The following is a 27584-nucleotide window of genomic DNA, read 5'->3' on the forward strand; positions in this document are numbered from 1 at the left end:
ACTGTGGCCCTCAAAGTCCCTCACAAAGGTAACAAATAGGAAGGTTTAATTCAAATAGCTGTCCTTCTCCAACCAGGCATCTGAGACTGGAACAAGTGGAATGCTTCTCCCCTTTCCTACCTCCACAAAAGACTGGGTGACTTTATTTCCAGAGGATGAGCTGAGACCTCTCATCAAAACTCAATCCAAAGCAAAACAACTTGCTATGAGAAACGGAGTGTCTACATAGCTCCGTCTGTGCTGAATCCCTGGCGCCCTGCGTCGATGCTTTGCGGAATCTTTGAGGGAGTCATGAGAGGGAGATCTGGAAAAAAATACCACTCACCCATGCACACAGATCGAGTTGGTTGCTGGCAGATTTGTCAGATTCTTTGTGGATTAGGCAGTCATCCTGGAAGCACAATCAGTTGTCAAGAAACTGTGGCTTTCTCATGGATTTTATGCTTGAGAAAGCATGTATTTGCTATGCTCGAAAATGGGTGTTATGTGTCACCTCCCCTAAAGCCCATCAAGTTCCAGCAAACCCCTGACTGCTTGAAGAGCAGCAAAAGTGCCCCATGCAAAATGCTGTTATGCTGTCAGCCCCTGACAGAGCAATCGAACCCTGCAGCTCATGTCTAGATGCTGCCAGTCTGCCACAGGACTGTGGACCTGAAAATACTGACTGGTGAAAGACTGACCAGAGAGCCCACATTGGTTTTTGCCCCATCTCTCGAAGTATACAGGGCAAGCTACTAACTTAATACACTTCTGGAGTAAGAAACAAATATGTGGATGCTTGGCCTCGCATTGCCACTGCTAGTTCTGTGTCCTGTGCTGCCTGTAGGAGGGACGCTTGTTTTTGACAATGTGCTGGCCATGCTCCTGGCCTGTTTTTGGCTAAGCACAGCTCTGACTTCTCCAAAACCCCTGTTTCTGTCCTGCTCCTCAGTGACATTAATTCTTGGCTCTAACAGCAGTTCTAGCCTGACCTTAACCCAGTGAGCTTGCCTGCACATTTGCAGACTTCAGTTCCTAAGTAGTCTTATCCCAAAGCTGCCTGCTTTGAATTCAAAAGAAACAACTAGACTGTGGAACAGCCTAGGTCAGGCCTGATAACACTCCGCAGTGTCACAGCTGCTTGGCGCTGCTGTGCTCTGGACGATGCCACCTTCGTGGCTGATTTGCTGCCTGGTTTGAAAAGACCAGGTCTCTTGCTAAGCACAAGGATGTTGCTCTCTGCCCACCTGGGTCAGAGAAGAAGAGACACACGGGTGAGCCCCAGCAACACAAAGACAGAACATCAGAATCAAAATGCCGGTCCTGTGAAGAGCAAGAGACATTTACTGGAGAAAAGGCTTTATTAATGAGGGACATTGCAACATACCACATTGCTCTGATGCTCCAGGTCTCTGGAAGGACTCAGAGATCCAGCACAAATCCTTCACTGAGCCACACAGGCTTGCCACCTCGATGGGAAGCCTTTCCCACCCCAAGACTCCTCCATCAGCAATGTTTGTCTCCGATGAGGAGGGGCTGAACCCTGCTGGAACAGGCTGAGGGAGAGGAGAGAGGCAGGGCACAGAGCCTTGTGGCTGAGCAGTGGCAGACAAGCCGCTCTTTCAGATAACAAATTGTCCCAGGCTGGTAAGCAGCAGGATAAATTTGAATAGAGTCACTGTCAAAATATCAGTGCTGGATCCTGGGTCTGCAGGATGGTGATAGTGCAGAGCCTGGCCCTCAGCATGCAAGGCTGACTACAGCTGCTTCTGTCCCTTTTCCTTCTGTCTCTCCTTGTCCATGGCAGCTGCTTGTGCCTGCAGCCGACTCCAGTATTCAGGCAACAGCTCCCTGGGTGCTGGCAGGCTCTGCTGCCTAATGAGGGAAGAAAAGGTGGTTAAAACAATCCCAGCCATTCCCCTGGTGCTCAGACAACCCCGCAAGGGTCCCTGGGGCTCACTACAAATTAAGCAGTTCAGACTTCATGTCCAAAACCCTCAGTGATTCCTTCCTGTCACTCAGCACACTCCAGTTTACTGCTCTTGACAGCAACGACCTCTGTATTTCTCTTTGCCTGTTGACAGAGGTCTCACCGCAATTGTATCTATTGCACTCTGGCCTGAGCTCTCAGTAACCGGGGAGCGAGATACCCCTGCAGGTGATGTCTCCCTGATTTTGGCTGCAAGGCAGACAAGAGTCTCCTCTCCAGCTTTATGAGAAGGAGGGACAGAACTGGTGGCTGACACCATACAATGAAACTTTTCTGCACTTAAATAGCCAGACAACACCACGGGATTCAGTCTGGAGACAAGAAATTAGAGAAGGCTACCAGCAAACGTGTGCTGCAAGGCCAGACCCACACCCACCTGTTCCACTCCAAATTGGAGAATTAAGGCATAGGGAAGAAAGAAAAACAACAACAACAATATTGACACGGATCTGGCTCCACGTTCCCAAAAGAAGTAATTCAAGGAAAAGGTCACCCAATAAGAGATGTCACATTGCCACCTAGTGACGGCATGAACTCAATGCATCAGCTAAGCCCTGCAACCGGCCTGAGTGTGCTGGGAACCTTCTCAAACCCAGAAACATTCAACACTAATCTGTTTAAACATCAAACGAACCCAGGAATGGAGGGGAGGAGCAAGGTACAGAGAGATCCCAGCTCTGCCTGGCTATGGGGTCAGAAGACAGAGGTAGATACTTAAGTGAGGATCGTATTCCCTGACAAACTTGCACAATCTGTGTTGTACAAAGGCACATCAGAACTAGCAAGCCCTCTCTACCTGGAACGACAGGCTTGCCCCAGGCATCCTGACTTACAGCTCTTAAGTTGTTCCAGGAAGGATAAGGGAGAGGAGGAAGGGCGCTGGGTGGCTCTCGGGAAACCAGCTACCTCAACATCAATCTTACCCAGACAGAAATCTGTCACAGCACACAGAAAAACCCAGAAGCTCCAGGGTGAAACCTTGCATGGACCTGAGAAACACCATAGCTGACAATAACGCAGGTGCACTTACCTATGGGGCAGAAGGAGAACCTTACCTTTCATGTAAGAAAATGTTACATCTCTCAACCCATGGCAGGTTCTGCAAGGATTTGAGTGGCAAATTGGGTTCCTTCGGGAAAGCCTCCTTCAATGGGTAGGAGTCGAAATCAAAAATAAAGATGCTGCTGTGACTGGCTGTGGTCTCTGCCAATGCACCTCTCTGCTGCTGCTTATGTCCTAGACAGAAACAAGAACCGTGGGCTATTGCATCAGGAGTCATCCAATAAAACAAAACTATCAAGGAGCAGCGCACAGCTGAATGCACCCAGTGACCATGTACCTACGACCACTCCAAGGTGTTACCCACCGTGAAGCAGCAGGCACCAATTCACACTATCCACTGTGAACACTGGCTGCCAGGGAGATGCTACAGCATGAGAAGGTGGAGTACTGAAGCAGTAAACAATCTGTGATGTGGCAGTGTTCATCAGGGACACTGTGCCATTCCAGAAGAAGACCAGGGCCTGAAACAGCAAGTTGACACTTAGAAATGGACATAAGAAAGGTGAAAGTATTTCCTGGAAAGGACATGGAATGACATTCAGGACTTCACCTCTCCGACAATGGTGCTGTTTTCTTTGCCCGTTCAGTAGTCATAGGGCCACAGAAGACCAAGGACAGGCTGTGCAGGGAACTTGGACTGGAATTTCTGCAGGCTGCGATTGGGAAGGGGCAACTGTGCAGGTCAGAACTGAATTAGATCCAGAATTCTGCATGGCTGGCTCTGGCAAGCGGCTTTTACTCTTTTTCTCACCATGCCTGAAAACTTTCTGAGGCCACCTGAAAGGTCTGGCTGGATTTGTGCTTGCAACTTCTCCTCACCATGATGCCCTCTCATATTTGACCCTGATGCCTGAAGCTTTGTGCCTGGACCTTCTCACCTTTGCAGATGGACCTGTCCATATGCAGAGGGCCTCCAGTGCCTCCCAACTCAGCAGCCAATTAGGGGACATGGGTGCAAGGGGATACTGGGTAAGATCATAGAAGAGAAATCCTTTGAGAATTACCAGCTGCATACAGGTCTGTAACTGGTGCAGGAAGTCCCCACGCTAAAAACAGTTGGAAGCTGGGAAAGGATGTGAAGGCAGCACTGTATCTGATCGCCCTGTTCTTTATCTTCCAGGCATCCAGTTACAGTCATTACTGGAAACAGGATCCTAGGCCAGATGGACCTGTGTTCTCACCCAGTTCTTAAGAGAGCTGGCAGTAATACTCACTGCACTGGGGAACGCCAGGACGGGCACCACAGCACTGACAGCAAGATTCGGATCTTCAGGCCTGTAAAACAGACTCAGGCTTATGCCACTGTTTCATGTACCTGTCATGTACTGAGAGGCTGTAATAGTGACAATGGTCATTTGTGGCACGCAGGCTGGCGTAAAGTTCCAGCCAAGCACCTTCCCTATGGAGACTAAGCCTCTCTTCTCCTGAGATGGAATCCCCAAGGCCAGCCCCTGTGCATACCTGCCTAGGAACTATGTTGGAGATACAAAGTCCCTGCCTGCCATGGAGGCATGAAACCACAGCCTTCAGAGCAGCGGCTTCCCCAAAGCTGACCCTTCTCCTCAAACCAAGGTGACAAATGAACATTAAATTGATAGAAAGATAGCAAGAAATGCTGCTTCTGACTTCTATGGGGAAGTTATTCTGGCAAGGGCAGAAGAGAAGAAGTTCCCCTGGGAACCTGGCAGTAACCAAGCTAGCTGAACATCAGCCCTGGGTCAGTGCTACAAGCACTTGCTCTCTAGTGCATAGAAGAACCCAGAAACACCCCTAATTCTGACATAACCATTGGATTTTAGCACTGGAACTGGCTCCTAGCAAAACCACACTTGCTGCTGACAGCAGCAAGGCAGAGCTATCTGAGTAAAAGGAGCAGAAAGTTCTCTACCCCACAGAAATCTGTGGCTCCCTGCTGGAGCTGACCACTGTGCCACACAGTTGCTTTGGCTGGAGGAAGGTCTGTCAGAGTCTAGCTCACCTGTCTGCCAGGAGCGTGATGCTGGACTTCCCAGCCGTGGGTGTTTTCACCAAATAGAAAGAGCTGTCTGTACACAGCACTAGAAGCTGCACAATGGGACAGGCAGGGTCTGTACCAGGGCAAGGTGTCTCATCACTCGCAGCTGCAGAACTCTGCAAGAAGTGGATGCTACGGATGAGACGTTCCTCTAGAATGGCAGTCACAGACAGTGGGTATCCTGGGGAGGGAGGGAAAAAAAAAATCCAAGACAACTGTTTGGGAAGAAAAAGGAACAGGCAGTTTATCCAAGAAAAGCTGAGCTTGGACTGTGGCCTGCTCAGTAATCCTGATGGCGGAAGATTCTTCTGCCAGGAGAATCCCTGCATCATAGCAGGATGACAGTAGCAGTGATGGCAGCCTGGACTGTGATGCCACAACAGTCTCAAAGATGACCCGAGTGTGCAGTGGCCAAGCAGTGACTGTCTCACAGCCTGAGGGCAGGACAAGCACCAGCACTCTCTGCAGCGGCTCACAGCCCCTGCATTGCTGTGCATGGGAATGGTCCTGCCACGGCTAAGGCGGTCATGCTGCCTTGGCAACTTCTGGCCAAGCATCCCACAAAGAAGTGAGTCCTAACGATTTTCAGATTTGCTTGTAAACTCACTGCCAGTCCCTGTTCACACCAAGGCAGAATCTCAGACTCCTAGGGAAGGGAGCAATTTACCCACTGTGATCCCAATACACAGTCCCAAAGGGCAAGCTCACCTAGGTGTGTATCCCAAATAGTTATTGTTGCATCTTCATACGCCAGTGCCAGGTACCTGGAGCAGGAGCTGACAGCTGAGCACACAATTGGAGCTGCACATGGCCACACAACTCCAGGTTTTGGATCAGAATCTATACAGAAGGACATGAAGAGAGATACCTGTAAGAAGGCGCAGAGCATTCTCCCTCATGGTACCAGCTTCTAGTTTCCCAATAAAACATGCACCATTCTGGGGTCTCCTGCCAGAGTGGCTTCACTAAAAATACTGCCAACCCGTGCAACATGGAGCCCTACAATCCAGCCTAACTCACACGATACAGGGCAGCTCTCCTTCCCATTCCTCATTTCCCTGAATCATGAAGATCTGGCTCAATGACAGCCACTGAACACTCCCACTCCCTACAGAGTACTCTGCTAGAGAAAGCAAGACTTTCCTACCCGCTTTATCCTTGAGTGGATGGTTAAGTAAGTAGAAACAGAGATTGTGGCTCCCATCCCAGTGCACACTGATGCCAGCTGGAACATCTGTTACAGAGAAGGCGACAACAAAAGAGAGAAGACTGAAGACAAAGAAAGGAACAATCCAGGACACCAAAACAGCATAAGAAAACTCTCATTAGTACTCCTTCAGTCTCCCTGATGAGACTTGTAGAAACTCTGCTCACACAGAAATAAACTACGAACTCTCCCCTTGTCCGTTATTTTTACCTTACCTATGTGTCCCCTCATCTTTTTTGGTGGTTGCGGGGGGAGGGCTGGGTTTTTGTTTGGTTGGGTTTTTTTAACTATGGAGCTAAGTTTGACTCCATGATGGTGATTGGCTCACAAATCTCAGGGCTGACATTTTTATCCAGGCTTATGTCCTTGGAGATGGAATTTATACAGTGAACCCAAGCCAGAGCCATTGAGCTCTATCTGCAGTTCAATGTCATACAACGACATGCTTCATAGGTTAACAGCTTTTTGCCCGTTCGGATTACCTGGCTGTACTTTCATTTCTGGTTGCACCTGTAGGATCTGGCTAGGGAGAAGAAAATGAAAAGTAGCATGTCTGGAAAAAAAAAAAAAAGGCCTTGATAAGTACACAGCACTGCAACAAGACCTGGAATGGTTCTATCCTCCTGCCCTGAGGCCTTGGGATGAAGGAGGCAAAGCTAAGACAGACGCTTCCACCTACACTTGAAAAAGTACCCTGTGCTGAAGCCTCATGGACTGAAATCCTGGTTGGTTCTCCCTCTCACCTGGGGATCTCCTCCTTGTTCTTTCTCTCACCCTCAGCCTCCAGACACTCTGGATAAGTGCTGCAGAAGATTCCTTCCTGCTGCTCCCACTGGGAGTCCTTGATTAGGTGGTTGTAGCCCAAGCCAAGCATGATGCCATCATCCACTTTCTTCAAGGCATCCAAGGGGCTTTTAAAACTACTGCCTGGATTGGGAACACAAAGGGAAAAGGCACAGCCCTGGAGGAGCAAACACCTTGGAGTGCTCAGCGGCACTTTGATCATCCCTCCTTCATGGTGACATTGTCTTGGAGAGGGACACACTGCATCTTCCTGGTAGAAGTATTTAAACATCAAGGATATATTCTGTGTGACTTCCCATATCACTAGCCCATCTTTCAGTGTTTGAAGGCAGGGACTAGGACCCAGCTCACTTTGCCTTTCTGTGGCATTCTCCCTCACAGTGTCCCAGCATGACGTCTCCTCCCTCCTCATCCTCAGCATTTTCTTATGAATCCAGGCCTCAGAGAGGTGAACTAGGGGTTCGACTTCTGCCCTCTCTGGCAACAATGAAGCCAAGAGTGTACAACACCCACTTCGAGACACTCCGAAGTATTTTGTGCTAACAAAGGTGACATGCGAGCTGGTCAGATAAGGAGCAACTTCCACTGCAGGATGACATGTAACTACAAAGACAGGTCAGGAAGGGACCAGGGAGCACATACGGAAACCGCCTGACCTGTTCTGTAGTCATAAGGGCCACAATTCCTTTGCTACATGAAGGGGGATGCAGGTTGCAAGCACAGAATCAGTGCTGACCTGTAACGGGTTTGGGTGGCTTCACTTTCAGCAGCAGCACTGGGAGACTCAGCTTTGCACCAGCTTTGGTTGCAGACACAGGAGACTCCTGCAACAGAAAAACATCAGCCTGAGGACTGTATTGTGCTACTATGTTTTCACCTGTCCATGGGTATCAAATGCTTCCTAAAGTAAGTGTATGCAAAGCTGGGCTGTTGGTTGACATTGCCTAGGAGATACTAGTTTTAGGCTCATTCTTTAGGCCAAAACAGAGAAGGTTCAGGGAGGTCACTACTTTCTCAACAACATTACAAGGGATAACATGCCCAAACACCTCCTGTCTTTGTGCTCTAAATAACCTCCACTTCTGATTCTACTAATCTCTCCAAATTACTCTTGTTGCAGCACAGGCCTGGGTGGGGTACAGCAAGGCTCAGAAAAAAAAAAAAGTAAAAAGTAGAAGAAGAAGCAGGACTAAAGGTTGCAGAGTGCTGCTGAATACAAGAACCAGATTTTACTTCAGAGAGCCCAGGACAGGAGGAGGTCATGTAGATGCTTGGCTAGGAATGGAAAATCCTAACAGGGGACTAGCACCAGTGTGGCCCCACAGCCACCATCCCACCCACACACGTTGACGCTTGGCTAAATAGAAAAGATCTGGCTAAATAATCAACCATGCCCAAGTAGGAAGAGGCAAGAACTTGGGTAGTTTACATGGAATCAGCAAAGAGGGAATGCCTGGGTGTTTGGTTTTGGTTTGGCCAAGTTAAGGGGCATGTTTGCCCTAAAGACAGGGCTGAGAAGCAGCTCCTGCTTAAATAGCCAGGAAGGTCTCTGCTGAAGGAGAAGGGAAGGGTCATGAGGCAGGTATCACAGAGGGTTAGCTGGAGGTGCTGGGCAGGTGCTTGTGTGTTGAGAGGTAAAATCTAGCAGGGGGAAAGCAATGCAGGAGAGGGCTAAGCGCTGACTCAGCATTTAAAATTCCCCCTAACAGCTCAGGACATTCATTGACGCCAGTTACCATCTCTGCAGAACCGTCTCCACACAGCTCCAGACTTTTCTGCTAAAGAACCAGAGATGGCAGTGGTTAGTGCCCTGCTCAGGGGGGTTCAGCCATGACCCCGCCAGGCTCCTCTTTTAGACAATCTAACACACAAACCCTGGTTCAGGGTTCCCACTCCTTCACCTTCCCCCAGTGACATCAGGGAGAAGCCCTGTGGGAATATCCTCACACGGGGCCTCGTCAGATGGGGCAACACTGCTGGGAGGGGAGGTGCCAGTTTCAGGGAGCGGCAGGAGGAATGTTAGCCCTGGGACCCAGGGAACCTCTCTGGAAAGTCTTGTCTTGGGAGGGTAAACGTGTTGCAATAATAAAAAGGCCTTATGAAATGTGGGATGGGCAGCTGTAGAGACATATATTCCAGCCCCCTGGGCCAACAGGCTTGTTCAGTCTGTATCTTTCTGTCTGCAGGAGCAGGGCGTGGGGAAAGACTTGTAGGCAAAAGGGTATAAAAAAAATAGCACAGTGGGAGATGGAACTAGTTTGTACCATAGATACGGCAGTTGACCTCCTCCTCCAGTGAGCCAGCCCCGCTGCAGCCCCTGAGCTCTTTTCCATCTCCTTCAGCCAGGAATCCTTAGGCAATCGGTAGATCTCCAGCCAAGCTTTTGTACTGTCTGCATTGGGAAACCGTGTTGAGCAATTGGAGATGAGGAGAAAAGGTCTTTCAAGCAAGCAGCCTCTGTTATCTTACATCCTTAAAACAAGATCTGGATATTTTTTGGAATATAAAATCCCTGTGAACTCAATGCAGCCTACATCTCCTCCCACTTAAGGCTTAACATGCTTGACTGAGACTGACATCTCAGCTTCCAGCTCAAGTCCTCGAGGTCCCACATCCATCAAAGACATTTCATAAAATGACTCAGTTAAAGAAGTTGAGCTGTAGCCTCTGAGGTAAAGTAGAAAGTGACATAGTCTCTATGCTACATATCTCATTCTCAGCATATTTCCATGCAGATTCCACCAAACGTGGGTGCAGAAAACCTGCCAGCATCAAATGGGTTGACAAAGGCAGCTGCCATGAAACAGAAGAACGCTGCAGCAAGGAGTTTGTTGCAGTGTTTTTAGACACTGTCTCTATGCTGCTTGGCGTACGCCTGCACAGGAAATTCATCAGGTCTACATCTTTGCAGTGTAAAAGTGAGCCATAGCAAGCCAGAGGAAGAACTGAGTTTGGTACTTCTGGAGAGAGAAACCTGCATTCACTGAGCCTTCTGGGAGCTGGGAACAGCACTGACCAGCTCCAGACAGCTCACTTTTGAGATGAGCACCGATCCACGCCAGGCCTTTTGGAGAGGGCAGGGAGCGGCAAGAGCAGCTCTCTAAACTGAAGAAGGGACTGGGAGGGTTAGGAAGAGGATCCCTGGAAACCCAGAACACTTGGAGCATTTTAAAAGCATTGCTGGTGGCCCTTCTGCTTGAACACAACAGCTGTCACCCAACACACCATGTTCCCACACTTGCCTTGCAGCAGGAATCCTGCGTAATCGCCTCCTGGGGACAGCACTACCTCCACACAAGCACTTCGCCTGCTGATGTCCTCCTGCCAGGAACAACAGGCTGGTATCAAAGCAAGATCGCGAATTCAGAGAGCTCCGTGGCCTTAGACAGTTCACAACAGGGTGAAGGCCAGACAGATTGTTGGGAGAACAATAATAAATATTGGGCAGCACTCTTGGAGTGCTGCTGCCCATGACGGAAATTCCTGAGGCTTATTAGTACTCCTCATGATTGATTACTTAACAGCCTGTGCCCAGCATCTTTGGAATTAACTCTGTACTTACCACTTCATTTAGGATTTTAATGAGTCGGAAGCTTTCCTTGTGAAAGCAGAAGAACCAGACAAGCCCTGGAATAGAAATACAAAAGTAACAGCAGTAGGAGAAAAGTTAACAGATAGTAGTGGTGCTTTTGGGAGATGGCTGTTACAACATGTGCAGGAGAGTGAACAGGACTACACTTTTTTCCTGGACTTAAGCAGGACTATCCCACTGCTTCCAGCACTAGACTTTTGCTGGCTTCCTTATGCCAGCACCACCATATGCTCAGTTGTACATAGAGATGGATAAGCCAGTTTGAAAAGTATCTCCAGCAGAATTGAAAGGTTTCAGGTGAATCAGCAAACTAACCTATCTACCACAGGGCTGTGCAATTACAGGTGCTGAAACAAAGCATGGACAGGAGGTCATATCTAGCAATGGTTCTTTCTGCCTGGTCCAAGGTGTTCTCAAAATTTACCGCACTTCACTCTCAGCTCTGCACCTGCCTCTGCTGCTCCAGAGGGGACACCAAACCCACACCGTCTACTGATCACAAGGCCCTAAGACCATTCTTTCACCCTACAACCTGTAATTTAATGCCCTTTTAGCAGGGCTTCCTAGGAAACCTGTCAGCCATTCTAACGTTCCTCCTGATTTGCCACTCTTCCATAACACAGCTGCCAACTCTGCATCTCCAGAGCACAGCCATCCCCTGCTAGGTCAAGGAAATCCACTTCACACTAACCCATTTCATCCACAGCAAGCAGGATGTGGTGCTCATTCTCCAAATCCAAGGCGCGGATGGCACAAATCTCCGTCTTGACTGCATCCCAAGCACAGACCTCCTCCCAGTTGAACACTGTGAAGGCAGCCAGACCCTCAGACAGGCCAACAAAGATGTATTTTCCAGACACTGCCAGGCAATTGGCTCTTCCAGTCACCTACCAAGAAAGGGAAAACATGAGTGTACCTAGCTGCTTCCCCAGAACAGGATACATCAGCCATACTGGCAATATCCACCAACAGAAAAGGCTGATTTATTCTACAAAGGGAAAAAAATTTTGCATGAGCTTTCATCATAAAAGCAGGGGAGGGGATCTCATCTCTGTCACAGAGATTGTTCTGTGTTGGGAATGAGAAAGTCTGCTCCCACCTTCCCCTTCTGACAAACAGAAAGTGCTTTAAAGGCCAAGAACTCAGGAGTACTCAGTCCTCCCATGGCTAATGCAGAGCTGTGATGGGATGCTGAGCAGCTCCAGGCAACTGCAGAACCCCAGCGGACACCAGTGTATCCTCCTGGATACCTTCACCTAATGCTGGGGAAGGCAGCACTGCCCTTCTGCTCACACTGCTCCCCTTAGGGTGTTCACACAACCCAGAGCTGGGTTTGCCCATCGATATGCTCCCGACTAATTAACCTCTCCTTGACAGACAAGGGTGGAGCAGCCTGAGGAGAAGAAGGTGAGCTTAGTGTTGTTTAAATTCTGCTTCTCTCTTTTCAGAGAGGTGTGATAGATGGGTGGGAAGCAGAACCTGTCAGACAAGCTTCGAAGCTGCAGCTTTTTCAAGTGAATCAGTGACATGGTGGTGGATTCTGAGGAAGGGGATGAACAGAAGAATGTAAAATCAATTGAATGGATATTCCCTAGAAAAACTGCTGTGCTGCTTATAGAATCATTTCAGTTGGAAGAGATCCGTAGGATCATCAAAAACTATCTCTACTGTGAGGGGCTCTGTACCTGGAATTCGGCTGTAGGAAAGCAGTTTGTGGGCTGGACCTTTAGTTTCTCCGCTTCTTGGAGCATCTCCCTTCTTTCAATGATTTCCATAGCATTCTCAAAAACCAGCGTGACCAGTTTGTTGACCATCCTGAAGGGCTGAGGCAACGCATCATGCTCTCGATCGGGATCCTGCAGGAAGAAATCTTCCTTGTCATCCTTTAGCCAGTCCTTTTCAGATGGTGGAGGAATCTCCAGGGGATGCTTCAGGATATGCACGGCCATGGTCCTGCCTTTCCAGCTGCAGAACACACCCCAGATGCAGGAACCACGGTAGAAGCAGAAGAACGAAGAATCATGAGATATCTGCTTTCATGAGGTAATAAGTGAAAAGAAAAAGATGATTAATGATTTCTAAAAGGGAAGGGCGGTACCTTTCAGTATAAATAGCCAGAGCAATTCTGTTCTACATAGCTCATTCCTACTTTCTGCATTGCTTCTGTTACTCAGGGGTTTTGTCCTGCTCTGGGAATATTAGCCACACAGACACCTGTAGGCTGCCTACAGAAAAAGGGAGCGTAAAGGCTTTGGCATGAGTTTGTATAAGAATTAGGAAAAGTATTCAAAAAAATATTAGCTTGTTCTTCAGTAAAAAAAAAACCCAAAAAACAACAACAACGACAAAACACCTTACTCGGCCTGGCTAAAATCCCAACAAATAATTTGCAAAGCAGGTGATTTCACTGGGAGTTATAAACTTCATTTCCAAATCACCGAGTCCCTTTCTCAGCCTCCCCCTTCTCGCCGGGGCAGCTCCCGGCGGACCCACCGCCACACGGCGGACCCACCTCCGAGCGGAGCCGTGGGACGGGACGGGACGGGACGGGACGGGACGGGACGGGACGGGACGGGACGGGACGGGACGGGAGCGGCCCGCTCCCCTCCGGCCTCCCCGAGCCGAACGGCCGCAGCCGCTGCCGGCGGGTCCGGGGCGCCGCGGCCGGGGGAGCCTTTAGCGGGGACACCCGCCCGGTTGTTGACGGTCGCCGTGGCAACGGCGCGGGGCGGCGCGGCCCGGCCGGAACCGCGCACCGGAGCGGAGGGTTCCGGCGGCGGGGCGGGGCCCGGGCGGGGCGGAGCGGCCGCGGTCCCCGCACACCTCCCGCCGCTGCCGCCCCTCCGCCGCCGCCATGGAGGGCTTCGTGGACTTCACCAACCGCAGCCAGGGCCGCGACCAGCTCTTCCGGTGAGTGCGGGGGCCAAGCGGCCTCCCCGTGCCTGGGTGCCGGCTCCTGGGGGACCCCCGTGGGGCGATGGGGCCCGCAGCGGCTCCCTCACGCAGCCCCCAGCCGCTTTAGGAACGCTGCCCGGGACCCCGGCGGGCACCAGCACCTCCCCTCGCTGCTCCCGCTTCGCCCGGCCTCGGCCGCCCCGTCTGCGCTTGTGCCCCTTCCCCGGGTGTCACCGGCCCCGGCACTGCCGGCGTGACCTTAAAGACACGCTGTCCTGCTGCTGCCGTTCCTGCGGACTGCCCGTGTTTCACCCGTGTATCGTTTTCCTCGTTTTTTTTCCATTGCAGAGCCACTCAGTACACATGCATGTTGCTTAGGTATTTAATAGAGCGTAAGGCTGGTAAAGAGAAGCTGGTAATGAAACTCAAGCAGTTGGAATCTAGCATGAGCTCTGGCCGGAAAAGTAAGTACCTGGTGTCTAGAGGGATGAGTCCTTCTTCACTTGCTCCTTCCAGCAGAACAGTTCCTGGCCTCACATTTTCTGTGGTTAACTTACCTTGAGCCACAAAACCTCTTTTGGTATATTCACAAAATTGTCAATAGACCTTGCCTTGCCAGGCTAGACAGGGACAAATAGACATTTATGGCTTCCTCAGCCTTCTCTCCAGTCAGGCAATCTGAATTATTGCTGGGAAAACAAGAGAAATAAGTTGAGAGTCAGCTGTTGCTGCAGCGATCATGTTGTCGTCTCCGTCCAGGGACAGACCACAAAGTTAGGACGCCAGGCTGGCTTGCTGTGCTCTCATTAGTCTTTCCAGCTAATGGGTTGAGACGGCCTAACGTTAAAGATCTTCATCCCAATAAAATCACCTCTGAAGGACCATCCTTCAATATGGCTTTTTATATCCTACTTTGCATATTAATTTTCTTTAGCATTTCTACTCTACTAAGTCATATACCCTTCCATACCCTTCTCACAGTCTAACCATATGCATCACTTCATTCCGTGTCACAGCTGCATCCACTATGGCTACGCCATTGCTGTGGTTGTATTGCTTGCTTTCGGGTTGATCTTACACCTACTTATCAATTGCTCAATCCTGGAATAACTTCAATATATGAGGCAAAGATTCTAATTTAATGTGTTACCATGGGTTTGTTTTATTATTCCAGTTAGCTCCTGAGTATGGTAATTTCTAGCAAAGTGGCCAGCTGGTTTATCAGCATAGCCATAATTCTCTTGCTTCTGCTAAACGAATCTCTAATAGACGTCAGGCCTAATTTCAGGACTCCTGCAGTTCCACTAAGCTTGGCTGCTGCCAACATCTGTCACTGTGACAGTGCAGCAGGTTCTGAAAAGTATTTTGCATAATATTGTGTTAACATTCGCGGGGTGAAACCTAAACAATGCAGCAGATGAAATCAGGCTTGCCATATATTATAGCTTGAAACAGAATATACTGTTTCTTTTTGCAGGAGGCTACACGTACCTCTGACAAATTGATGGCTGAGGAGGGACTTGGGTCTCTGTGTGCTGGGCATATGAATCACCAGCTCTCACAGAGGCTTAGGAAAAATGTAGCTCCTGGTTGCAGTGGGGTTAGTGCAGTAACATCTGCTCTCCAGTTAAGTGAAACCCAGAGTAGCATAAAGCTGAAATTGGAGGCTCTGTTTGTGTCACTTTTTTGCTGACACTGACTCGTTCAGGGCCATGGGTGATACCGGTCCAGAGGACACCCACATGCTGAGAGGAGAACAGCAGGAGAAGGCTGAAAGTCCTGGCTATTGACAAAATTCATGTGTAGGTCCTGGGCTGCTGCAGGACAGAGCTGAGATCTTTACACCTTTCCTTGCTAATACAAGCTTCTCACACTGTGAGAAGAAAATGCATGAACATACAAATGCCCAAAGCCTGGTAAGGTTTTGAAAAGTACGTGTGGACAGTGGCATGCCAAGTTGTCCTGCGTAGAGCTGTCTCTGCGGTAAACACCAAGCCACGCTAACCTTTGTGGGGTTTCTTGCAGTGCTCAGACTGGGCAACATGGTACACGCCTTGGTAGCAGCCAGGAGAACTACAGAGCTGCCAGATGTGGTTCCTCGCTTCTGCCTTACAGCCTCCAACCTGACCCGTGCCCTCTACTTCGTCTGCGATGCGGTCCTGTGGCTGAATAGCGTCGGGCTCCAGCCTGACATCGATAAGCCAAAGTGGCGGAATTGGGCTACCAAGTGTTACTACTTTTCCCTCCTGTTGAATCTAGCCAGGGACTGGTACGAGATCTCCTGGAGGCTGGAACAAGCTGTACAGGAAGAAAAGATGAAGGAGAAGTTCTTCTGCGACAAACACGATCAGGAACTAAACTCTGTGAAATGTGATGGTTTGCACGGTTTTCTCCTCCTCCTCTTTCAGATACTGAGAAGGCATCCTCCTTTGGTGCTGGACTTGGTGAAGAACCTCTGTGATCTCTCAGGTCCTTTGGACACGCTAGGGATCTACAAGACCAACCCAGGAGTGATTGGTTTCTGTGGTGTCCTCTCCTCCCTGGTGGGGATCCTCACATTAGCAAGCCCACATCTGAAGCTGAAACAGTGACATAAGAAGAGCTGCATAGTGTGCAGTGAGCCAACAGCTTTGATCCTCTGATAGGTTTTTATCTTCCATACAGCACTTTCAAAATGAACATGTCTCACACTAACCTCAAGGTTAATTTTGTCCTCTGAATAAGTGAATTCTACCCTTTTCCTTCCCTGTGTCTTTGCAGATGAGTTTGGTGCCATGACACACTCCTTGATGGAGCAGAGATGGGACAAGGCAGAATAATATTTCACAAACAGAAACGAGACTTGGAACATGCAAGATAAGGAAATATTGATGTTCCTGTGTTTTAATACAGGGTTGTGAAATAGCTGCATAAGCAACTGTAATAGGTGTATGACTCATAACTAATTGTATTTACACTGGAAAGCTGGAATTCACCAATCAAAGGTTCCTACAGTCAGATTTTCTATAGTGGGCTCAGGCAGGTTAGGAGCTGTGGTTAAAATGGACTGAACGAGTGTTCCGATGGGTTTGGGTCACTGGATCCTGTTATCTGTAGGCAGTGGTTTGAATGCAGCGTGATGATAAGTGAAGAGTGGTGTGACTTAACCTTCCGATGAACTCTGTAACCAGCACTGGTGACGCTGGACCTGTAGTCTAGTGAGTGCCAACTCGTGTCCCGGGAAATCAGCACTTTCCTTTTTTCCTTCGATAATGTGAGCCAAGGACTGTTTGCCACCCACTCTGACTTCTCCAGCAAGCCATGGCTGAGGGTTTTGGTGAAGGACAGAGCGTGGGAGGAGCTTGTCTGGGTGCTGATGATGCTGTGATTTGTAGGGAACTGAGTTTCCAAAGCTGTGAATCTGGAACCACTCACAAGCACTAAATTTCCCATTTCACACGCATCTTAACTCCCAAACCCCTGTGATTCCAAGTGCAACAATTTTCCATTAATCGTATTGTGACAAGGAGCGTATTTTGCTGTTTTAATTTTACGTGAAAAATTCCAGTATAATAAGGAGCTTTGGAACCTGCAGTTAAGGAGAGAAGCCTGGCTCAGAGCTCGTCAGGTCAGAAAAAGGTGTGTTTCTAGTTGTGTAAGCTCCGGAGAGAAGGGAATGGAGTTGATCATGATAATATCAGAATCCCTTGTGAGAAGAAAAGCTTATTACTGGACTTGGGCATTCATGGTTTAGATTTTCTTACCTGGTCCTGCCCATCCTTCCCTCCCATGACCACGAGATTTCTTGTGTGTTCCCTCGCTGGCTGAGTGGGTTCTACCATTTGAAAATGCCTTGTGTTTGCCCTGCAACTGCATTATTGCTCATCACTTACCTCGCTGGGAATGACTGCCTGGCAGTGTAATCTAGCTTAAAGGAGAAATGCTGTGTCCAGCTGTCGAACAGTTACATGGCATGCAGTCTTTCTTGCTCCTGACTTTGCAGAGTACCAGTTCTGACACCATCTGAGAAAAATTTGCACATTATATGAGGGTTAAAATTATAATTTTTCTTCATCAGAGTTAGGCCTGTGTATTCTGCTACTTTCTGGTGCAAGGGCTCCTTGTTTAATCTGTCAGAAGGTATGAGCAGAGACTGCTCTAACCTGGACCAAGGTACTCTCTTATTATTTCTGATAGCGTCTGAAAACAAAAAAAGTTAAAAGGTGCTGCTCTCCATTATTAAAAGGAGAAGGCTGTGGAACTGAGTAGGCACAGTAAGGCAGTGCCCCAGTTTACCTTAAGTCATTGTGGTCAGGCTTGGAATTGTTTCCAGTTTAAATCTGAAGTGTTCACCTGCCAGTGAAGTGTTTGAAAAAAAGATGTTGCTGGGCAGGCTGAGTAAGTGTGCTTGAAGACCAGATGTGGCCTGCAGCAGCTCTTCTTTTTAATGCAGAAATAAATACCATTAAAAGTAGAGCATACTGGCAGTTCAGACTGTGGTGGAGCATTACATATGGGGTGTGTTGTCTTCAGGGGCTTACTCTCCTCTTTAACAATGGAGGTTTTTTATTTCTTTACTCCATTTGCCTTTAAGCTCCTGGAAATGTGGGGCCCATCCCTCCCTTGGTCATATTTGGTCATTATCCCTGTGTGTAGCAACACCTGTAAGGAAGGAACAGGAGTCTTGATGATCTGGCAGCAGAGGTTTGGCCACCCTTTGTCTACAGAATTTCATCTTCTTGCAAAAAATACACATTTTTAGTTCCTCTCAGGAGTGCTCTCAGATACAACATACTTTTTTCACTGGTTTGTGAGCTAATTTATCTTTTTCCCTTGTAGTTTGTAAGTAAAGGGAAATGCATTAACACACTGATGTGGCCTCTAGCCAGATATACCTCCCTGTGCGCTGCGGAGGGAGAAGGGTGTTTTTTACCCTTGTGCCAGGCAAACACCGTGCAAAGCCGTGAGCCAGGCTTTGATGTTTCTCCTGGTGTGGATTAACAAGTACAGACTTAACCTGGGAGATGGGGCAGTGAATTTTCACCTTGTCTCAGCCTTACCTGTCCCTTTCTACATGACTTGGGTTGGAGCATACAGGAGTAGCTCTCTTTACTGGATGTTAAGCACTAATGTTTGCCTTCTGCTCCCCAGCTGGAGGCTAGCAATTTAACGTTCTGTAACGTAATGACCGAAGCCATAGAATCCTGATCAAATGGAGAAAATCCTTTTAGTGCCTTATTTTTTTTTTTTTGTATCTGTTTCTAGTACAGCGGTTGGAATACAGTTGTTTGAACAGAAGAAATAAACTGAGATGAGCGTGACACTGTGTCTGTGTAACTTAGAAGGTGAGAAAAAGAGATGCAGAAGGAGGAATCCTCCCTCCCATCTCTGGCTTTTCTGAAGGGAGGAATGGAGTCAGGATAACGATTAAAACCGAGCTTACTGTTAGCTCCTATCCACTGCAGTAAGAGCCTTGCGAACTTGGAAGCTCCAAAATGTCAGTTCCTGAACAATACATAAAGCATTGCATTCAGCAATGATTTAGCAAGGGTTTCCTTCTGAATTACTGGTCTCATGCACATTTCGTAATGGAAACAATTAACAGGAGAGTGGTCTGTGTGAGATATGCAAAGTAATCTTCTACTCTGCTTACAGACGAGGCCTTCCTAATGTTAATAACATGCTTGGCATGATATTTCAAGAAGTGCGTGAGCCATTTGGGATTCCCAGGTGAGTGGCAAGAACAATAAAAGGTCTAAAAACCAACATCTCCAGGGAGGGACTGAATGAACCGGTTCTGTAGAGGAAAGGTGCCTGGGGGAGGGTGAGACATCTCCCAGTGTCTAAAAGGTTGACTGCTGAGAGGAAGGCAATAAATCGGTCTCTAAACCCATCCGAGAGGTAATACTTTTATATTGCAGCAAAGGAGAATAAAGTCACACAAGTGACGTTTTTTGAACTGTAAGTAAAATAAAAGACTGAGCGGACTGCCCAGGAAGGCAGTCCTTAAAAAGAAACTGGACAGAAATCTGCCAGCAGTGGTTTATGGAGTGCTGATCCTGCCACAGGCCACAGAAATGAATTAGTTATCTCTCCAGCTCCCTCCCAGACCTGAGTGTAAAGGTACCATGCAGGGCTTTGGGGATCTGGCTCATGCCCTCAGCGTGGTGTATTAATGGCTGTGGAGCAGACTGCAGAGACAAGGGTGTAAAAGTGCTTCCCTGTACCCAGCTGACCCAGTGAGCTCTAAGTGTTGTCTGCAGAGACACAGAAAGTATTTCTGGTGTGGGGTGGAGGCGGTGGTACCTTTGCACTGCAGAGCCGGGGGCTGGCACAGCCCTTGCCCCAGGGGGAAGGGGGGGATGAGCGGAGGCAACAGTAGGGCAAAGGCTCTGTTTTCTGTCGATCCCAACTCCTGCCAAGGCAGAGGGAAGGTTGGCATGCCCCCTGCACTTCAGCACGGCCAGCGGGGCTGGAAAAAGTCTGGGTGCCAAGAGAGCAAACTTTAGAGCAGGCTGCTGCCCTTTGTCCTGCTGTCTGGAGAGCAGTGACCCACCCCACCGCGGGCTGGAGCCAGCCCAGGACATCCACGTGCTGCTGTACCCAGCTAGTGAGGTGGGTCTGGGAGCTTTGCAGAGCCTGGGGCTGGAAGTGAACTCCAGGATTTTGGGGAGGAAAGGGGGTATTTTCCTCCTGTGTGTGCCTTTCCCACACCCCTGGGATGTCTCCCACCCCCACGTATGAGCAGCGCAGCCAGGAGCGGGGCGCCATGCAGACACACTGGGTGCACACCTCCACGTCCTGCATGGGGACATCAGGCAGTTGTGGGTGTTCAAGGACTCGGCTCTGCTGCTTGGGCCTCCCCGATGCTGAGCTGTAGCCGAGGGTCTCCCTGCCCCATGTCGGGGGGTCCAGGACACCAGCAGCCCTGTGCCAGCAGGCTGCCTGCCTCCCTCCTCTGCCCCCATCCCCTCAGTTATTCCTTTATCCTCTGACATTTGTCCTCTTGTCACTATGTTGTCCTCATCTGATCAGTGTGGCTCTTCCTTGACCACTTGTGAGGCCACATTTGGGGACCTGTGTCCTGTTTTGGCCCCACCAGCACAGGTGAGATCTTGACTAGAGTCCAGCAGAGGCTTGTTAAGAGGGTAAGACATTTTGGGGCACGGAGGAAACGCTGTACCAGCACCGACTGGGGCACAAACTCTGCTCAGAGGTGCACAGAGCGGGGCTAAGAGATGGCGAGCACAAATTGCAACAGAGGAAATTCCAGTCAGATGTAAGGAAAAAGTGGTTTACCTTGAGCATGATTAGTGCTGGAGCTGTGCCCCAGAGAGATGGGAATCTATCCTTGGAGATAGACTGGACAAGACCTTGAGCAGCCTGATCTAGCTTTGAGGGTAGCCCTGCTTCGAGCAAGAGTCAGATGCGGTGACATCCAGATCACTTCCAGCCTTTTTCCTCCATTTCTGTCTCCTCCAAATGCCTGGAGCTTTCCTAATACAGTGTGTGCCCTGACCCTCAGCTAAGAGCCTCCTCACCAAAATCCTCAGTGAATTCTCCTAGAAATTGCAGACCTGGCCAAACTAAATTATTCTATGCAGGATGTGTCCTCCATGTCTGCCTTCTGCTCCTTGTGCTTAGCAAGTTTCTCCTGGGGAGAAACTATGTTCCTGGTGTTGCGTTTCCCAACAAGATAGGGTCCTGGTCCAGCACAGGGGATCACAGGGGCTACAGAAATGCAGGAAAGTTTTAGTCTCTTGGGAAACCCTGCCTGACCCTTCACCTTCTCCCTGGCTGCCTGTGATCTGTTGCTTTTGAGGTGGTGAGGTCCAAGGGCAGCTTATTTTCATCTTCTCCTCATGCAGAAGATTAAACCCTGGTGCATCCCTGGCCTCAGCAGGGCAGAAAACGAAGGGGAATTTCTGCCGTCATCTGTTCCAAGTTACAGTGGCTTCTTGGCCAGTTTCCACCACAACCCACCAGCTCCCAAACCTGCGCAACTGGGAGGCGGGACCTCGTGGTGGTAGTGGCCAAGGCACCGGGCATCGCTCACAGAGGACCTGGGCAAAGGGACAGAGCAGCCACCACCCTCTGCTCCTGCTCTGCTGGGGACAAGCTGCCCCTCGGTGAGTAGCCTGTCCCCACTGGTGCTCCGGGGACTTTGGGGGTATGAGAGCAGGGATCACCTGCTTTCTCTAAATCTCCTGAATTTCATCTGTGGCTAAGAAAAGGGGATGTGTGCCAGGGCTGGGAGCTGGATCTGTGCTTTCAGGTGTCACCCAGCTGGGACTGGTGGAAACAGGTGTGCTGTGGTGCTCGCATCCAGCTGGGGCTGCACCGGCATGGGCACTGGCGTTGTGAGCGGCACAGCTGCGGGGAGGGGATGCAGACCACGGCTGCGCAGCTCACCACATCCCTACCCACAGCTCCTCTCTCTGCTCCTGTCCTGCCTTTGTAGCCCTTCTCATCCTGCACCTCTCATCCTGTACTCTCATCCTGCACCTCCCATCCTGCATCTCTCAGCCCGGCTCCCATGCACATCTATAGTATCCTGGTTACTCCGAGTTTGCTGTACAGCTCTGCCAGTGCTCTTTATCCTGCTTTGCACTGTAGCTCCTCCAAACTATTAATAGATGCCTCTCAGTTAATTCTTTGCATTTTTGGGTGTTAAGACACACTTGCGGGGGGGGCTGTGTGGAGTCGTTGGTTTTACAGCTTAACTGGTAAAAAGTCAAGCGTTAGGCAATGCCACATCCATTGCACCCACAGGAGGTGTGTGTCTCAGCCCAGCTCCCGGCCCCGCCGTGCTCAGGGGGTGCAGGAGTGAGGGGGGAGCCCGAGCCCAGTGCTGCCTTCGCAGTGGGGTCTGCAGCTCCCAACTTTTCTTTGCAGGAGGACGTGTCGCGATGACAGCAAAGCAGACTCAGTCTCTGCAGAATGGAAGTGCCAAGGTGGGTGCGGGGAGAGGGAGAGAGGGGAGGGCAGAGGTGTGCCCAGGGGGCCAGGTAGCCTGTACAGGCTCTAGCAGGGGAATCCTTTATGAGGTCTGTGTCCCTTGCTTGTCACAGTGGTGACAGGACAGAGTGCCACATAGGGAAAATGGACTTTGCTGGTCCCAGGCCAGGAGCAAGGGCTGGGGCAGACGGAAGAGGCAGCAGAGCAGGGTGGAAAGCCAGAGGGAGAACCTGGACAGTCGGGCTTGCGAGATGGGGGTAGTGGGGACCATCACTTCTCCAACATTGCCTGTGGTGTCCCTGCTTCTGCAGTGGCAGCAGCCAGCCTGGTTGTCCATGGCTGTGCCATATGCAATGTAGCTGAGAGATGCTCAGTTGGGTTTGAGAAATGCCTTCCTCCTCCTCCAGCATGAGCTGAGGTCCTCTGTGGTAGCTGCAACACACCAAATGCCACCAGTGTGTGGGTGATGGGGTATTCCTTGAGGAAAGGCTGTTGGCTAATCAATGTCCATCTGCCATGTGCAGGAGAACGTGCTGCAGAGGGTCCTGCAGCTCCCGGTGGTGAGCTCGACCTGTGAAAGCCTCCAGCGGACCTACACCAGCACCAAGGAAGCCCACCCGCTCATGGCCTCGGTGTGCGAGGTCTACGAGCGGGGGGTGCAGGGTGCCGGTGCCTTGGCCATGTGGAGCGTGGAGCCCGTGGTGCGCAGGCTGGAGCCCCAGTGTGAGTCCATCCACCAGAGCCTCCCTTGGTGGGACCCCCTGGCACAGCCCAGGAGCTTTTCTCACCAACCCACCTCCATGCTTTTGCCCAAGGCAGTTGCCGTGGCTAACAACCTGGCGTGCCGGGGCTTAGACCACCTGGAGGAGAAGATCCCTGCCCTCCAGTACCCTGTCGACAAGGTAAGTCACAGGTGGGACAGTCTGGGACCCCCTGACCCCTCTGCAGAGCCCACAGCACATCTTCTCTGGGCTTGTTTCTGATGGTGATGAGCAGCACCTCCAAGCAGAGGCTCCTCCAGGGCCTCCTGCAATCCAGGGGATGGTTGGGGTGCTCCCAAATATAGGTCAACAGCATCCTATGTCCCATGCCTGCCAGCTAACTCCAGCCACCTCTTCTGGCTGTCTGCTAGCATGGCCATGGCCGGTGTCCCCGCGATCCCTCCGGTTGTCCCATTCTGCCCCAAGCACAGTGGCAGCCTTATTCTCCATCTCTTCATCCACAGCTCGCATCTGAACTGAAGGACACCATCTCCTCCCCGCTCCAAACTGCCAAAAGCACCATTGGCAGCTCCGTGGATAAGATCAAGGAGCTGGCGGCAGAAGGCTATGAGGCCACCAAGAACACTGTGGAAACAACAGCAAAGTACACGAGGAGGAACTCGGTGAGCCAGATGGCAGCTGCAGGGGTCGACACGGCCCTGGGAGGGCTGGAGAAGCTGGTGGAGTACCTGCTGCCGGAGGAGGATGAAGAAGCAGGTAGTCCTGACACCCAAATCCCATCTGAAGGTGTCTGGGGAGGGCTGGCCACATGTGGGGTGGAACCTCGCTCATGGGGTGCACATGGCAGGAGGAAGCCCCTGGATTTTGGCACAGGGCTGCTTAGGAGGGTTGTCCCACTGGGACATAATCCCCCACTGCTCTTCTGTCTGTGCTGTTCTGCCTTTAGATCAGAAGCCCAAAGAGAAGCGTGCGTCAGCAGCCAAGGTCTCCCAGCAACAGCCCAGTGCTCCCAGCACTCCCAGTGCTCCCAGCACCCTGGACCGCATAAGTACCCTGGTTAGCACTGCTTCCCACCGCGCTTACCAGCAAACCACCCACGGCCTCCAGCGCGCCAAAGCCAAAGGGCAGGAGCTGGCCATCTGGATCCCCATCGTGGTGAGTGACAAAACCTGCCCCCCCGGGTCCCTGCTCCCTCCCTCTTTTGGGCCAATTTTGCTTTTGGATGAGATATTTCAGGCTCCTTGGAGCACATCTGAGAGCAGAGTGGTGGGCAATGCTGCTGTACCCGCTCAGCAGGACAAGCCGGGGCTGGCAGTTCCCGTGGCACGTTCACACACAGCCTTGTACCATGTTAGAAGGATGAGTTATTTTTAGCCGTCTCCCGATGTATATTGTTGATTTATGGCCTTACCATAACATCCTCCCTGAAACAGAAAGACTCTCCAGGGGCCCGGAGGGAATGGGGAGAAGGAGGCACCTCTCCTCTCCCACCCAGCACTGCGGTGGGAACCCCGTCCCTGGCCTGTGCCAAAATCCCAGAGCTCCCAGCTGCCCTCGGGATTTCTTCCCACGTGCAAAGCAGCAAACCCCTCTGCTCCCTGGGCACCCCAGGGCCCCTGTGAAACACCCAGGATGAGCAGGATGGGGCAGATGGGACCTGCCAGCTCCCCTAAGCAGTGGCTTTTTGTTTCCCTCCCAGGGCAACCTGGCCAAGCCAAGCATGCCCGAGGCACCGCGGGGCCACGGTGATGGGGAGAGCACCAGGGCCGGCTGGATGAGCCGGCGGCAGAGCAAGGTGCAGGAGCAGAAGCAGGAGAAGGCAGGGAAGAAAGATGACAACCACTCAAAGGAGGTATGGAGAAAAACGGGGGCAGTGAGCTGGGGGTGCCCCAAAGCATACTCCTGCCCACGTACCATGTTGGCATAGGGGATGTTCCACCACACCCTTGGGGACCAGGCTCCCATCCCTTCTGAATCTTGGAGGAGGTGAGGGGGGGTGGCAGGGGAAGTGTGCACAATCCCATTCCCTGATCCCCTAAAACTGGGGGCTGTTGGCAGCCTCTGTGCCAGGCACAGTCACCCTGGCTTGTATATTCCAGACTCCTTTGCTGCTGTGGGATTTCAGCACTGCACGCCCCACATAGCCCCTGAACGCCCCTGAAAAATCCTCCCTCCATGGTCCTAGCAGCAAAAAGCGGTGGGAGCTGGCGGGGCTGGGAACTGTCCCCAGCAGCAGCTCCGTTGGGACACGGGGACGGGAAGCAGCAGGTCAGGGTCGCTGCCCTTCGCCTCTGCGTGCAGCGGAAGCACAGCTGGGGATGGGGGTTCCCCGGAGGCCTGGGAGTAGGGGGCAGATGGAGAAGGGGGACAGGGAGCGACCCTGCCACGGTGGCTTTTGCAAGCAGTGAGCTGAAAGTGTTCAGGCTTTGGGTTGCAGAGGGGATGGGGAGCCCAGTGCCAGCCCCATCCTGCCTGGAGGGGGTGGCAGGGCCAGGTCCAGCTCATGGTGTCTCTCGACAGGCAGAGGACAGCCCCGGGCTGGTGGGCAGTGTGGCTCATAACCTGCAAAGCGCCTGTGCCTCCGGCATCTCCAGCGTGAAGAAGGTCCCGGCTGTGGCCTGGGATGCAGCAGAGGGGTTGATCCTCTTCACCCCCCGCAGGCTGTCCAAGGCCATGGAGACAGTGGATGCCCTCGGGGGCACCCTCGTCAGTGCCCCCAAGCATCTCCTGGGCACCCTGTACAGCTATGTGCCGGTGAGTTTGTCCCCAGCCAGGTCCCATCCACCTCCAACAAACCCCACTTTACCCAACCTTCTTCTATGAGCGAGGTGGTGCCAGGAGGTACCAGAGCGCAGAGGTGTGGTGCTCTTGGGACGCCTTAGTCCCACCCTCCTCCTGAGCATCCCCCAAGCCGTGACAGCAAGTGCTCCCCATAGAGCTGGCAGGTCAGCCGGTGGTGGCATCTCCATATGGTTCATGACTAAGCTGGGATGCAACCACAAATTCCTGGGAAAGCGAAAGTTCAGGATGAGACCTTCCTTCTGCACACTTTCCTTCCCCTCACCCCACTGCTCCCCCAGGACCATTTCTCCACTGCAGCTGCCCAAGAGTCCCTCCACTGGGGACCACACTGGCTTGTCCTGCAGTCTCTGCAGTTTTAGGGGGGCTGTGCAGCAGAGGGAGAGCAGAGCCCGGCCGGGTGCTCACCCCAGCCCTCAGCTCCGCAGGCAGTCGGTGAAGGAAGAGGAGGCCGCTGGGAACAGCAAACCCAGCCCGGAGACAGAGCAGAAGGAGGAGGACACCAAGCCTGACAGCCCCTCCACCGAGGACAAATCCCAGCTGAGGGGTGATTGGCGGCTGTACCGCGGCCATCACCCCCTCTCCTTCCTGGGGCTCGAGGAACCCCTTTTCCTGCGGCACAACCTCTACCGCAGCCCAGCCTTCGAGCCCGAGTGCCCCCTCCCGCGGAAATCCGCCTTCACCCCCTACAACAGGCGGGTGAGCGAGGGCTCCTACCGCTTCAGCCCTGAGGCCATGTACAGCCGGGCTTACTACACCAACCTCTACAGCCCAGCCTTCAAGAAGGACTAAGCCACGGGGAGGATGAGCACATCCCAGTCCCCCTCTAAGCCCCCTCAGCACGCTTTGCTCGGGCCCCCACCAGCCACCCACACGCACCCCTGTACCAGGACAGGAGCTCAAAGTGGTAGACTTGCCATGGGATGTCTTCTTCTGGAGTGCATCAGGGCCAGGATGGGGGAATAAAGGCAGCCAAAAACCCTGTTGGTGGAAGGAGAAGGTAGAGGGAGGTGGGACCAGAAGTGACTACAGAGGCAAAGGAGATGTGGAAAGAATGGTGAGACCAGAAAAGAGAAAAAGGGATCAACCAGGCCTGGTACTAGGCTATCCTGGTCCCTCTTGAACAGATAGCCTGGACTTAGATGGGCTTCATGCTGAGACAGAGCAGGGAGGACAGCAAAGCCACCAGACATCACCACGGCAAGCCCGGTTCCCCATCCTTCCTCTGTCCATCCCCCCTCGCAGGGCCCATCCCTGGCCACAGACTGCTCTCCCGTGGACGAGCTGAAGGTCCCCATCGAGCAGCAGGGCTCACAAGTTGGAAAGCCCTGGGCACCCACCCCCAGCTGATGGTGGGACGGGTGGTGAGGTCAGGAAGAAGACCGGTGAGAATAAGTGGAGCTCCTGGAGCCCCTCTCTCCCACAGGACAGCCTGGCTTCCCGCAGCACCTTGTTGTAACTGCTGCAATAATAAATAAACCTTCCCATCCTGCTACTCACCTGGTCTGCTTGGCTGCTTTAGGACCAAAAGGAGGGAGCAGAGTGAGGCAAGACACCCAAACCAGGGCCAAGGAAGTGGCTAT

The 27584-nt window shown here is 51.5% G+C and overlaps 3 protein-coding genes across 4 annotated transcripts; 2 read left to right on the forward strand and 1 right to left on the reverse strand.

Annotated features, from left to right (window-relative positions):
* Positions 1-1736: 1736 nt before the first annotated feature.
* On the reverse strand, positions 1737-12619 carry WDR93 (WD repeat domain 93). Its single transcript, XM_065641556.1, has 16 exons — positions 12334-12619; positions 11340-11535; positions 10619-10683; positions 10299-10377; positions 9321-9448; positions 8793-8831; positions 7793-7880; positions 6996-7179; positions 6735-6805; positions 6193-6279; positions 5754-5885; positions 5010-5226; positions 4246-4306; positions 3336-3492; positions 3025-3205; positions 1737-1854 (listed from the first exon to the last, which is right to left on the reverse strand). Exons 1-16 carry the CDS (start codon positions 12595-12597, stop codon positions 1737-1739), a joined length of 2067 nt encoding a protein of 688 aa, XP_065497628.1. The 5' UTR covers positions 12598-12619.
* Positions 12620-13487: 868 nt separating this feature from the next.
* PEX11A (peroxisomal biogenesis factor 11 alpha) lies at positions 13488-18790 on the forward strand. The gene is made up of 3 exons (XM_065641558.1): positions 13488-13558; positions 13892-14007; positions 15569-18790. Exons 1-3 carry the CDS (start codon positions 13503-13505, stop codon positions 16132-16134), a joined length of 738 nt encoding a protein of 245 aa, XP_065497630.1. The 5' UTR covers positions 13488-13502; the 3' UTR covers positions 16135-18790.
* Positions 18791-21471: 2681 nt separating this feature from the next.
* Positions 21472-27496, forward strand: PLIN1 (perilipin 1). 2 transcript variants are annotated; one of them, XM_065642047.1, is made up of 9 exons: positions 21472-21651; positions 22418-22476; positions 23005-23203; positions 23300-23382; positions 23706-23958; positions 24149-24357; positions 24902-25054; positions 25723-25956; positions 26422-27496. In XM_065642047.1, exons 2-9 carry the CDS (start codon positions 22432-22434, stop codon positions 26791-26793), a joined length of 1548 nt encoding a protein of 515 aa, XP_065498119.1. In that variant the 5' UTR covers positions 21472-21651; positions 22418-22431; the 3' UTR covers positions 26794-27496. The 2 variants fall into 2 exon arrangements, with proteins under 2 accessions (XP_065498119.1, XP_065498118.1); XM_065642046.1 differs by lacking the exon at positions 21472-21651 and adding an exon at positions 21744-21827.
* Positions 27497-27584: the final 88 nt, after the last annotated feature.

This window comes from Caloenas nicobarica, chromosome 10, assembly GCF_036013445.1.
Source record: "Caloenas nicobarica isolate bCalNic1 chromosome 10, bCalNic1.hap1, whole genome shotgun sequence".
Classification (NCBI taxonomy): Eukaryota; Metazoa; Chordata; class Aves; order Columbiformes; family Columbidae; genus Caloenas; species Caloenas nicobarica.